We start from the raw sequence: 13,532 nt of genomic DNA on the forward strand, positions 1-13,532 counted from the left end.
ACATAGCAACTACCAGTTAGAAAACTAACAACAGATTAATGATACAGAATAAATAACATATTCTGTATCAACTAATCTCCCACTTAATTAATAAGTAAAAAATTAATTTCTTGATAGTACAAAATATTATCTCAATTTTGTTTTTTTTTTAAATCAGCTAAAGGCTTTTATAATAGTTTACCAAAATAAAAATGCTTTAACAATATATTATTAATTTATTTCATTAATCATTCAAAATGTTGACAAATAAGAATTTAAATTATTCTCTTATACTTATTTCTCTTGGTCACATATTTTTGTACCCAAAAAAAAGAGAGAATAATTTAATATTAATTTTCATAATTAATGAATTAAATCAATGAAAATAATAGTGGAAATACGGTTGATTAATAATTTCTCTTTTATTTTAATTTCTTTTATTACTTTGTCATTCTTCTTAAGTTATATACCAATATACCCGTTTTTTAAATTATATATCAATCTCTATTCTTGTTAGACCAAAGTTTGACCAAATCTTAATTCTTGATAAGTTATTTATTGAAATAAAATACTCATTTACTTAAATAAAAGTCAATTAAATTTTAAACAAATAAAAACATATTGGGATATAATTTAAAAAAAAAAAGTAAATTAATATATAATTTTAATAGAAAAAAATGATAAAAAATTTGAAAGAGTACTCAAATGATAAAGTTTAAAACCGACAATTGGTTTGACAATTTTATCCCGACACGTGGCTATTTGTCCTGCCCTGAGAGGCTGACACACGGGACGAATTTTAAACCCGTGATATGTATGTAGTTTTTGGTCAATTCATCCTGTCCCACGTTGTACCCTTTTTTTTGGCAAAATGGTTGCAGTAAATTGTTTTAATCATGTCACGTTCGTAAAATGTGCCTATTTTTTTTTTACAAAAATTAGTGGAACCCAGCTTGTTTCTATATGCAGAAAAATTTGATAATCTCCGGCTACAGCAGAAAAACAAAGCATTTTTTTTGTTTGTAAACCACGTTCTACCTTTTATTTAAACAAACATTATGCTTAGCTTACCAAAAAAAAATAAAAAACATTATGCTCATTTTATTTATTAGTAAAGTTAACTATTTTAACCTATTAATATATTTTAACGTAAATTTTAGATTATGTAATATTATATATATATATATATATATATATATATATATATATATATATATATATATTTTGGTAAGCATATTAATTTTTAACTTGTAAGTAATTATCATATAAATTTAATTTAGAACTTTTATAAGTGTAGGATGAAGAGGAAAGGATAATTCTAAATCCTTGTAAAAACATTTTTTTTTGGTTATGCAGACGGAATATTATGGACCTAAATTTAACGAAATAGTTTGAGACACATAATTTACTGATCAAAGTTTATCTGTCCACTAAGTTAAAGAGTAATGTTAAGTATTATACAAATACTGTACCATTTAAATATCATAATAAATTTAGTGATGATTTTATTTTTTATTTTTATTTTAGAAGCCATTATGATAATTTAATATTTTACCCAATTTACTTTTGTTTAAATAGTAAATGCTGTGAAAAATCTTACCTAAATTGAGATTATTGGTCTTTTTAGTTCGCCGAAAATGGCGAGACAACATATTTGTCAATTTGTTAAGAAAAAATATTATATAAGTATAATATGAAATTAAAGTGTTTACACAAAATAAGCAAACTTTAATAAGAAAAAGGAATGAAATTACGTTTCCGTAACCAAAAGGAGTAAAAGAACAAAAAAAATATATATTAGGAAAAAGTGTGTATCATTTTAATTTTTAAATGATACAAAATTATATCATTTTAAGTGAGATAAATCATAGAAGAGAGAGTGAATTTTTTTTTAAAGGTGTGTGTTCCACTTTTTTATAAGAATGAAAGAACATAAAGTGTGCCATTTAAAATGACATATTTTTTTTTTCTATATATTAATATGTATTTTTTGTTACATAAGAATGGAATTGTAGGCGAGGACGATTACGTAGCAACGGTGCATTTCTAATTCAACAAGTGACACCTAATAAAAAAAATATTTTTATCTCTTTTTCATACAAACATCACAATTATTTCTCAATTTTTATTATTTAGATACACTCAGCGAATAATACAGTAAATAGTAAATTTTTCGGCAACGGTGAGAGGCATTATCCCACACATTTGACAGAGATCAGAAAGGTCTTTTTCATTTCATAGGATAGGAAAGAAGGTTATTTGTGGTTGTGACTTGTGAGTGTGGTACACGTGCGAATAATGAGTGCACCGCGAGGAGGGGAGGGAGGTATGTAATGTAACTCTCGCTTTCAGTCAGAAACTAAAAGCGCGTACATCCCACTTGCTACTCGGCACTATAAAGCAGGGAGTGAGGAACACACAGAGTCCTCAAATTCAGCATTACTTTGAGTTTGAGTACAACAAACCGGCTTCACAATTAATCTTGAGTGTGTGTGAATTAGTGAAGAATGGAGGGAGAAGAAGACAGCACAACTGTTGACTGGAGAGGCAGACCCTCTAACCCTCATAAGCATGGTGGAATGAGACCTGCTCTTTTCGTTCTTGGTATCTATCTATCTATCTATCTATCTCATTTGGCCCTTGTTACAGTACTAGTTGATCATGTATAAATTAAAAGCATATATATATATATATATATATATATATATATATATTTTGCCAGATTATATATGCATCTTAATTACTTCTTTGTTACTGTGTTAATTCTCTCTTCTGCATATATATATATATATATATATATATATATATCACTTGAATTGATCAGGGTTGCAAGCATTTGAAATAATGGCAATAGCTGCGGTGGGAAACAACCTCATAACTTATGTGATCAATGAGATGCACTTCTCTTTGTCCAAATCTGCCAACGTCGTCACTAACTTTGTTGGAACTATATTTCTCCTCGCCCTCCTCGGCGGCTATCTTTCTGACTCTTACCTCGGCAGCTTCTGGACCATCCTCATCTTTGGTTTTCTTGAACTTTCTGTAAGCTAGCTCCGTCTCTTTCTTTATTTCTCCATCTGTACCTATATATTAAAACCAAAAAATTATCAAACTTTTATTTATTTTACTTTTCCACATGCCTCCTTCAAAGAAAAAATAGAAAATTATAATTATCGATTGAAAAATTTGACCAGTGAAGTGATTATAAAATTATTAAAATTTATTTCCATGATTTTTTAATTAATTGTTATATCATATAATTAATTTCTCCATATATATATATATATATGGCGTTGACTGCCTTTCAAATGATGTCATTGATATGGAATCTTCAGTCAGTTTCTAATTCTTATTAATTGCTAAACATATATATTTTTATGAATTAATAATTAATAATATTTGGTTGTGACTTGTGACAGGGTTTCATATTGCTGTCAGTCCAAGCTCATCTTCCTCAGTTGAAGCCACCGCCGTGCAATATGATGATGAGTGACGGAGAAGAACAGTGCATAGAAGCAAAGGGCTTCAAGGCCATGATATTCTTTTTAGCAATATACTTGGTGGCATTAGGGAGTGGATGTGTGAAGCCTAACATGATTGCTCATGGAGGTGACCAATTCAATCAAGAGAACCCCAAGCAGTTAAAGAATCTCTCCACTTACTTCAATGCAGCATATTTTGCATTCTCTTTGGGAGAACTCGTTGCCCTCACAATTCTTGTTTGGGTTCAAACTCATTCGGGAATGGACGTAGGCTTCGGAGTATCAGCAGCTGCAATGGCAATGGGATTGATAAGCTTGATATGTGGGACTCTATATTACAGGAACAAACCCCCACAGGGCAGCATCTTAACCCCCCTTGCTCAAGTACATACCCTATACATACCAATCTTAATTTGTTAATTTCTATATATATATATATACTTGTTAATTAAGGATTAATTAATATTAGCATCCATTTGTACTGTTGTGCCTCAAGAATATTAATCAAGTTAATTACCATGATCTCATATATATATATATATATATCAGGTTCTTGTGGCTGCATTTCTGAAAAGAAAGCATATCTGTCCATCTAACCCACAAATGCTTCATGGAAGCCAAAACTATGTTCATACCGATAAGTTCAGGTACTTTTATATTGGATTCAATCAATTATACCATGTTCTTAATTAGAAGTATATATAGTATATTTTTCTGCATGCCAATATATATGTGCTAGCTAAAGTAAAAAAAAAAAATATATATATATATATATATATATATATATATATTCATTAATATTATTAATATATATTTGATCAGGTTCTTGGACAAGGCTTGTATCAGAGTGGAATTAGAGGGAACAAACAGAAAGGAAAGCGCATGGAGATTGTGCAGTGTGGGACAAGTTGAGCAAGTGAAGATGTTGGTATCAGTTGTTCCGATATTTTCTTGCACCATCATATTCAACACAATATTAGCACAACTGCAGACATTCTCAGTCCAACAAGGGAGTGCCATGGACACCCATCTAACCAAATCATTTCATATCCCACCAGCGTCGCTTCAGTCCATTCCTTATATCTTGCTCATCATCGTAGTCCCTCTCTATGACACTTTCTTTGTCCCCTTTGCCAGAAAAATTACTGGTCATGAGTCTGGAATCTCGCCTTTGCGTCGAATAGGTTTTGGCCTCTTTCTAGCTACATTTTCTATGGTTTCGGCTGCTCTATTGGAGAAAAAGAGAAGGGATGCAGCTCTGAACCATAACAAAACTTTGTCTATTTTTTGGATTACTCCGCAATTCTTAATCTTTGGATTGTCAGAGATGTTTACAGCCGTTGGTCTCCTTGAGTTCTTTTACAAACAGTCCTTCAAAGGGATGCAGGCATTCTTGACAGCTATCACATATTGCTCCTACTCATTTGGATTTTATTTGAGCTCACTATTGGTTTCTTTGGTCAATAAGATCACTTCAACTTCTTCAAATGGTGCTGGTGGTGGTGGTTGGCTTCATTACAACAATCTCAACCAAGACAGGCTTGACCTTTTCTATTGGTTAATGGCTGCCCTAAGCTTTCTAAACTTCCTCAACTATCTCTTTTGGTCCAGATGGTATTCTTATGCTCCTTCCCAACCTGAACCTTATGCCAAGCAAAACAATAATCAATCCAAATACTCTGGATCAGATGACAATATTCCCTAGCATACCAATTTATTTAGTCTAGCCTTTTTGTACTATATTCAGTATAAAGTTATTATGAAAAATACTGTGAAGAATGCATGGCAATTAATGTCTTAATTATTATATATATAAGGAAGGGCATCTAAATTCAGAGGAGCTTAATGTGTTAATTTTTCCCCCTTACTCTTTATTCATGTTAATTACACTTGAAATTCGGTGGCAGGAAGCTTTTAAAAAACTACAATAATAAAAATTAAGTATGAATGTTATTAAATAATTTAAGCGATCGATGATTAAGTAAAATCTTATATAGACTTTAAACCTCTCCCAAAGTGATATTTGGTATTATATATATATATATATATAAAGTGTTTGATAAACAAATTCATAACTACGCGAGACATGCATGTTATGGGAATTGGGACCCACATATAATTGCCATGGTTTACTCACAAACACACACAACTATATACGAAGAAAGATTTATTTAATTTTCTGGGTCTACATATTGGTGTTTTAAGGAGGAACTTCGTGGCAAGATTCATTACATTCTCTCCCTGTTTATCTTTGACTGCTTGACAACGTGGGAATTACTTTTTTCCTTTTAGTTTTTTTCCTATATCAAATTAAAAAACGAACATGTAATCTAAGTGATAGAACGCGTACCGTGATTTCATCCAAGTACTATGATCCGATGCTAGCAAAATTTATTCTAAAACACATTTTTAACACAAATTGGCGTAAGAATTTACACATAGAATTAAAAACATAGACAAATAGAATTGTAGTTTTTATAACAAAAATCACATTGGAGAATTTGTTGAAGTTGTTCTTTTTGACAATCATTGTGTACGATTATGTAATAAGACATGTCTCTAACATGTTTTACTGTTGAGGCCAGCCCCCCCGCAAAACCATTTCTAATTGGCATCCTCATAGGACATTATACATTAAAATGTTGGGTAAAAGATTAACACAGTCCCCACATAAAAAATAGCTTGTCATGGCACTGAGCCCACTTCCGTCTCAAATTTATGATTGTTTTCCCCACTATCTCATCTCACTTCTCCAAAAGTGTCTCCTTTCCACTCCGATCCTCTTCTTTTGTTTCCTTTCTTTATAAAATTTTCTGTTTCCTTTAATCGGTTCCTTTTTTTTTTTTAAAAAAATCTTAATTATTGATTTACTTGAATCTAACGACTCAAATATCTAATAATTATTAGATTTGGATAAAAATAAAATCAACTATCAAAATTAAGAATGTAACTTACATCGATGGAGAATAAGACTTAAAAATCTTAGAGCCAAAATATCTCCCCTCACACACTTATGAATTCTAAAATTCATGAACTAGCTATAATCTTTGTTTCTTTTTTCTATTTATTACAGTCTTTATAAGATATATCTTTTTATATTGGAATTAAAGAATAAGAAGTTACAAAAGTACATAATGAGTATGTTAATACACCATTATTTATGAATACAAAAAGGCTTTAACCACAAAGGCATCTAGTACTACCTACGTAATGAAGATAGTCAACAGAGCCGTGTAAAATATGTATGTTTAACAACATTATTTTATTTTAAAAAAAAATTTGTGATAGAAGGTGATTTTTGTCTCCAAATTGTGTAGATATCACAGCTCACAAGCTTCACAACTCCACGTCATAAAGTAGCTAATAATTTGCGCCAATCTTTATTACATTATTTCCATATCATTTTTATTTTTAAGTAATAAAACTAAAAATACATTTCTTAATATATATTATTTATATTTCTTTTTTTAATAAATAAATGAATTTTTTTGTCATTTTAAGTGAAATAATTGTGTTTTAGTGTAGTGATTTTTTATATTCTTTCTCTTCCAAAAAAACAGGAAGAGAGAGAAAGAAATAATATTGTGAAGGAGAGAGAATATAAAAAATTAGTATACAAAGTTGTGTAATTTAAAATATTTAAATACTTTTTAATAAATGTAAGTGTAAGACAGTTTGTAACAAAGTAGTAAAAAATAGTATACAAATATTTCTTTTTATTATATTAGATTTATTCATAGACAATATCACTGTTGCCCACCGCCAGTAATCTTCAAAAATATAAAGTTGCGATTTGGGTATCGAAAAACAGTTACTTATAAAGATGTGAATAATGACATTAGTAAGACCCAGATCCATCATCTATATATATCTTGGGCTTCACAAGAGGTCACGTTTAATAATAATTTGGACATTTTAAGGGCCAATGAGAATGAAAATAAAAGCCCAATATAAGAGACCTCCGAGGGTTTGAGGGGAGGGTCTTGTAACTTGTTCTTCTCTTTTCTTCGAGTCGTGTGAGTCCTGTGGTGTGGTGTTTGTGATTTGAAAGAATCGAAAGAAAAAAAGATGGAAGGGCAAAGCGGTGATGAAGTAAGCATACAAGAGCTCGCCTCCAATCTTTCTATCTACAAAGATCAACTCCATCAGGTTCCCTTTTTTCATTCGCTGCAACAATTAGGGTTTTTCCCCCACTTCAATTTTTATGTAACATAATTTAGAAAATGCAAATATCAATCATGGATTAGGGAATAAAGAAGCTCACTCCGGTCTTCAAGAAAAGAGAATTTTGTGTGTGTTTTGTTAATGAGATAACCGAATATGAGCGATAACTAATTGTGGATAGTGAGTGACCAACATGCTAATTATTGCATGTCCTCTGTCCTTTGTTAGAAAAAAAGAAAAAAAAAATAGTTAATGTCATTGGTATCGCTTATAATATCAATTTATGTACTCCTTAGTCTTTTATATGAAAGATTAATGGTTTTCCTTCATCTCGTCTCTGGATCAGGTTAGACAACTTCTAAATGACGAGCCTGGAAATTCTGAGTATGTGGACATGGAAAGGGAGCTTACTGAGGTATTTTTTATTTTATTTTATTCACTCGCTTAGCTGATTTCTTGTTCATTTTATTCATTAGTGTAATGAATATAGCAGTTCTTTCTGTTTCCCACTGTTCTCCATTGTTTCGTCTTAATATACTCCTTCAATAATGCTTATTTTTCTGTTAAAATAAAATCTGAATTGATAATTGATTCTTTCTCAAGAAAGCAGAACTCTACCGTCTTACCTAGCATAAAGACATCAGAGCACCGGTGTATGGATGTATGGGCTTGCTATGCACCACATTTTATTTTAATTTTTCAACCCATGAAACTCTAGTGGCTCGTTTTTTGGGATTAGTCCTCATTTATTGGTTGAAAGAGGTGAGGGTAGTGTTTTATTGGAATAAATCTTTGGTGCTACTGTTGCACCAAAGATTCAGTACATCTCACCAATAGAAATATTACATGTGAGTTAAAATTTTCTTTTCTCTGCCAATTTTTTTCTCTCACATATGATGTGTAATACTCCCATTGGTGGGATGCACTGAATCTTAGTGCAACAGTAGCACCAAAGATTTATTCGTTTTATAGGGTTGAGTTTCTCGAGAACTCACCCCCTTCCAACAGACACGCTACAGTATCACATGTTATATTTTTTTATTTTATTTTACTTAAAGTGGGCCCCACATCAAAAATTTAACTGCAGCAGATGTCAGCTTTCCTCTCACAGGAGAACTATAATATCCATGTTTTATTTGGAAGTACAGGGCAGTCAGTTAGTAATATGATTCAAATTGCAGATCCTGAGGAGCAATATAATGAAATAAAAAATGAAATAAAAAATGAGAGCCTCGTCAAAATGCACATCACTTCTATCTTGGTTCTGTGCAGGTGTGCTCTGTGTCGTGATGTCCAGCATGCTTTCTCCCTCTCACCTGATATGAGATGTTCACACTGAGATTCTAAGTTAGAATTTTGACATTAATTTGGTTTATGATGTAAAAATTTCTGAAAAATATTTATTTTACTGAATTGGAATGTGGCCTAAAATTGTGTGACACAGGTGATTGCTTTAACGGAAGAACTCCTTGCAACTGCAAAGCAAAATGAAATATCTGGTTCAAATGCTAGTGCATCTCCAAGTTTGTCAAAACCTAAGGAGAATCTAGTGGTACATGCTCGATTTTCTGATTTGACTTTAGAGTTTACTTTCACATGGTGCTGAATATGTCTAATTTACTTTATTGCTGTCCGCGAAATTGGGAATCATGGTAGGGAAACTCATGATCAACAATTTTGTGTATTTTTTTATTTGATATCTGTCTTCGAGCTCACTTTTCTTTTCACAGCTATACTTAGTCCCTTTCTGAATTCGGACTGTATGAGCCATAGTTTATTTCAAATGTTTGTTCCATTCACTTGGTTTATCATTCTTCTCGGGTGATGTTGTCATTAATTACGAATTGTGGATCAGTTTGGTTAGTTAGAGAAGTTTCCCTGTCAAAGGCTTTTGTGATTAGATAAAAGAAAAGTTCAGAGGTTTTGGCACGAGTAGGAGGTCCAAGGTTTGCAGCAGTTTGCTATGTGTGGTCCTTTGATGTCTTGAGTAATGTAGAATGATTGCATGTTGAAGGCAAACTTTCTCTCTTTAGACTTGTTATGGGGCGGAACTGCAGGAGTTTGTGTCCTTATTTTGGTCCTTCACTCGGGGCAGGTTGGATGAAATGGCGCAATGTATTAGGATTTTGTGTGGTCACAAAATCCCTTGAGGCTAAAAGGAAAATTTTATAAAACAGCAGTACTATCTACAATGTTTATGCATAGCTGAATGTTGGCCAATACAACATGAGCATAAATGGGAGTAGTGGAAATGATTCCCCTATATTATTTATCTTCTCTAATTTACTTTTTCTCATTTATTCGTTTTTACCTCTTAAAGGTGTGCTTGATGTTGACTCATGGTTTCCTTTAGGGAGTCTCCTTGGTATACATGTAGTAGGATAAATATTAATTCAGACCAAGCAGATATGCTAATTTGCATGATAAGGATCATATCTTATCCCTCCCACCCCCACCTTTTTGTCTGTAGTCCTTCACTTCTGGAAAAAACACTACTAAAAAAAGAAAGAAATAATAATTGCTTATTTGATGGTGCCTGTCTCTTATATGCATTAGGCTATTGTGCATTACTGTGTATTTAACATCTACTGGCTATACTGTTGGAGACTTGGCCTGATGGTCGGTTATTTTGGTAAATGAAGCCAGGATGCACCCTTTCTAATTATGCATTGCCGCTTTTGGCTATAGATAATCGAACTGCAGATGAGAACATTTGCTTGATCTATATTAATATTTATCCCTAATATACTGAATTGCCATGTGCTGCCATGGAACTGCTTGTTCAAAATTGACTTAGTTGCTTGCCTTTGATAATTGCTGAAATTACAATCTGGCAGAAGTTGTCGTAAATTGACTTAGTTTCTTGCCTTTGATAATTGCTGAAATTACAATCTGGCAGAAGTTGTCGTAGAAACGATTGAAATAATCAATGATGATTTAAGCGCTATACTTTTCTGTTGATCATTGGTAATTCCTTTTTTTTTTTTTCACTTTAGGAGTTAGATAGTGGCTTTGATCATGAGAAATTTCCTGTTGGCACTAAAGTTCAGGCAGTTTGGAGTGAAGATGGGGAGTGGTAAGTTATTTTCCTTCTTGTTGTCCATCTACATATTATGATTTCCATTTCATTACCTATGCTTTCTTCATGTTTAATTTGTTATATTATGAATGTCCAGGTATGATGCAACAATTGAAGCCTATTCCCCAAATGGTTATTATGTTTGCTATGAAAATTGGGGTAATAAAGAAGAGGTATTGTTTCTAAAACTACTTGATGCATACTTGATTGTATAGAAGGAAGTCCCCGTTTGCTATTTTACCATAATACAATTAATTATGATGTATTATCTTGCTAAGCAAATCTTGGATATGTAGACGAGGGATTTCAAATAAGGAATTTTGTGATTTTTGCCATGTTTGATTGCCAACCGCCTCTACTGTATGTCAAAATAAAGTATTGCTAATATACCGTGCCAATGCATCTTGCATCCTTTCAGTATTATTCTGCATGAATGCATGATTTGGCTGGTTTGCAAAGATGCAAACTCTTGACAATTTTCTGTACGTAGTTGATAATTATAAAATCTTTTATAGTTTTTAGTTTTCTTTTTAAATCAAATAATCTGTATGCCATCATGTTTATTCAAGTGTTCTCCAGTGCTTTTTTTAATTGAGAAAGGAAATAGCGGAATCAATTTATCCCGCAGAAGGTTACTTGCAAGTAAAGAATTTTCAATTATGTACTTTGTGTGCCATCATGTGTATTGAATTGTTTTGTAGTTCATTGTTGAATTGGGGAAGGGAATAATGGAGCTTTATATCCTGGAGAAGTTTATTTGCAATCTGTCCCGCTCATAAAATGTGATGACGGCATATGGGCCATAAAGACAAGTGGCTAACTCATCATTACAATCTAAAGCATTATTTTTTGGTTATAGACAAACATTCCAACGATTTTCAAGTTTCTTATATCTCCAGGTAAACGCCATGTGTTGATGGTGGTTGCTTATTACAGGTTGATCCTGCCAATATAAGGCCAATTCAAGAAGGTACTGTTGATGCCTTGTTAGAAGCTGAACGAGTTGCCGAAGCTACAAAGCAGGCTATCAAACGTAAAATTGCGCAAGCTGCATCTGTTGATTTTCAGTCGCGAAGTTTACCTGCAAAGCTTCGTATTGAGCCTGATGACCCTGAGGATGTGGTGAGCAGTTGTTTCAGCAACTTTTCATTCTCTCTTCTTTTTTTCTTCCCCATAAATTCACTAAATTATTTATTGAAAATTATATTTTCAATATTGATGAAGTTCTTGAATTTGCTGTTTTTGCTATCTAGATGTCCTTGGGTTAATGTGTCATTTTGTCCTCTACTTTTAGTAAAGTATTTGTTTTTTCTGAAAACAAAATTCTTTAGGGGGTTCTGAAATTATTTTTGTTTTATCCAAGTTCATACTGCCAATTAGCTAGGATGTCATTGATGACATGTTTTCTAACTCAATGATTATAGAAAGCTGCCAAACGTAAGAAAATACATGCCTTTAAGTCAAAGATGAGGATGGAGCAACTTGAAGTCACACAAAATAAGAGGCAAAATGCTTGGCAGCAGTTTCAGTCAACCAAAGGAAAGACAAAGAAGGTACCCTTCTCAACTTCGTAATTATGTTAGTTTTAAAAGTTTTTACGGCTATCTTAGTTTCGCTTGTACCTTGGGGCCTGTTGATAGTTTTAATGTAATAATTGTAATCAATTTTTGTTTGTATATACTTTTTAAAGTGAATTTTTATCCTTTTTTCCTTAACCTTTTCTTATATTTCATTTGGGTTCATTTGCCACCGACTCCAACTAGTTTAGGATAAAAATGTTGTTGATGTTGATAAATTTTAAATTGAATAATGGAAATGAACTAAGCCATTTAGTGCATTAGGATAGCATGAGGCCCTATTGGATAAAATGGTAAACTCTTATCGTATCCATTGTTTGCCTCCAACTGAATACAAAGTCTGATAGCTTAAATGTTTTCTGAACCAAAATTCTTTTCTTCCTCAATTAAATTCCAAGTCTGTGGTGGGTGTGGCAATGCTGTGGTTGAGATAGGATGGATAATGGCAGTGGAGTGAGCATGGGGTAATGGTCTTACGCAGCTTATCTGTCCTATCCAGCCTTATTCTACTCCTAAGGCGAGAGAGAGTTATATGTGAAGTATATGATAGAGAGTCATACTCGAAATTTCATGGAAGAATATGTTTCAACCAAATGTTGAAAATCTATTTATCTCTTGAATTGGTTGGATATAAACATGATTGGAAAAAAAAAATCAACAGCGAGAATTCTTCTGCATTTAACGAGAGTTTAGAAAGCCAGATCACTGAAATTTGCTGTTATGTTTGATTTTCACATCACAATCCACTGATATTTGTGTACGGTATATATTTTGATTTGTATAGATGTTTTTTTATTGCTTTTTGATATATGCATTTCCTTGGCTTTGCTTACAGATTGGTTTCTTCTCGGGAAGAAAGCGGGAGAGTATTTTTAAATCTCCTGATGATCCTCAAGGAAAGGTTGGTGTGACTGGAAGTGGGAAAGGTTTGACAGAGTTTCAAAAGAGAGAAAAACATTTTCATCTCAAGGATGGTACAGTTGAGAATGATGATTAGGTTATGCAGCCCTTCGCCTCTCATTGTATTTAACATGTTCAAGCCATTTTCGACTGTATTTAACATGTTCAAACCATTTTCTAGAGGTTTGTTGATGCAAAACCAACCGATGCATGTTATTAAGTGAAATGTTTTTAGACTGTCCTAAGAGTATGGTTTTAGTCCTAATATATATCTTTTCACCTTTTACCTTAATGTATTATGATGCAATTAATTTTGTTGGCTAAATAGCTCTACTTTTTTGACACTGATAA

General features: G+C 32.3%; 2 protein-coding genes across 3 annotated transcripts; both read left to right on the top strand.

Annotated features, from left to right (window-relative positions):
- The first annotated feature begins 2,439 nt into the window (after positions 1–2,439).
- On the top strand, positions 2,440–5,244 carry LOC133301641 (protein NRT1/ PTR FAMILY 4.3-like). Its single transcript, XM_061501297.1, has 5 exons — positions 2,440–2,583; positions 2,804–3,021; positions 3,399–3,845; positions 4,011–4,108; positions 4,284–5,244. Exons 1-5 carry the CDS (start codon positions 2,487–2,489, stop codon positions 5,164–5,166), a joined length of 1,743 nt encoding a protein of 580 aa, XP_061357281.1. The 5' UTR covers positions 2,440–2,486; the 3' UTR covers positions 5,167–5,244.
- Positions 5,245–7,467: 2,223 nt separating this feature from the next.
- LOC133301631 (uncharacterized) lies at positions 7,468–13,518 on the top strand. 2 transcript variants are annotated; one of them, XM_061501279.1, is made up of 8 exons: positions 7,468–7,610; positions 7,972–8,040; positions 9,070–9,209; positions 10,633–10,701; positions 10,802–10,877; positions 11,641–11,826; positions 12,129–12,257; positions 13,117–13,518. In XM_061501279.1, the coding sequence occupies exons 1-8, from the start codon at positions 7,530–7,532 to the stop codon at positions 13,276–13,278; spliced, it is 912 nt and encodes a 303-aa protein (XP_061357263.1). In that variant the 5' UTR covers positions 7,468–7,529; the 3' UTR covers positions 13,279–13,518. The 2 variants fall into 2 exon arrangements, with proteins under 2 accessions (XP_061357263.1, XP_061357264.1); XM_061501280.1 differs by having other exon boundaries at positions 9,070–9,177; positions 10,622–10,701.
- Positions 13,519–13,532: the final 14 nt, after the last annotated feature.

The sequence above is a fragment of the Gastrolobium bilobum genome, unplaced genomic scaffold (genome assembly GCF_033153095.1).
Source record: "Gastrolobium bilobum isolate Gb01-03AN ecotype WA unplaced genomic scaffold, APGP_CSIRO_Gbil_v1 utg13393, whole genome shotgun sequence".
Taxonomy (NCBI): Eukaryota; Viridiplantae; Streptophyta; class Magnoliopsida; order Fabales; family Fabaceae; genus Gastrolobium; species Gastrolobium bilobum.

Bases quoted from the DNA above. Each gene is read 5' to 3' on its own strand.
- LOC133301631 (XM_061501279.1), top strand. From the start codon at position 7,530: ATGGAAGGGCAAAGCGGTGATGAAGTAAGCATACAAGAGCTCGCCTCC. The intron at 7,611-7,971 runs GTTCCCTTTTTT...TCTCTGGATCAG, and splicing joins ACAAAGATCAACTCCATCAG to GTTAGACAACTTCTAAATGA. The intron at 12,258-13,116 runs GTACCCTTCTCA...CTTTGCTTACAG, and splicing joins CCAAAGGAAAGACAAAGAAG to ATTGGTTTCTTCTCGGGAAG.
- LOC133301641 (XM_061501297.1), top strand. From the start codon at position 2,487: ATGGAGGGAGAAGAAGACAGCACAACTGTTGACTGGAGAGGCAGACCC. The intron at 2,584-2,803 runs GTATCTATCTAT...TGAATTGATCAG, and splicing joins ACCTGCTCTTTTCGTTCTTG to GGTTGCAAGCATTTGAAATA. The intron at 3,846-4,010 runs GTACATACCCTA...TATATATATCAG, and splicing joins TCTTAACCCCCCTTGCTCAA to GTTCTTGTGGCTGCATTTCT.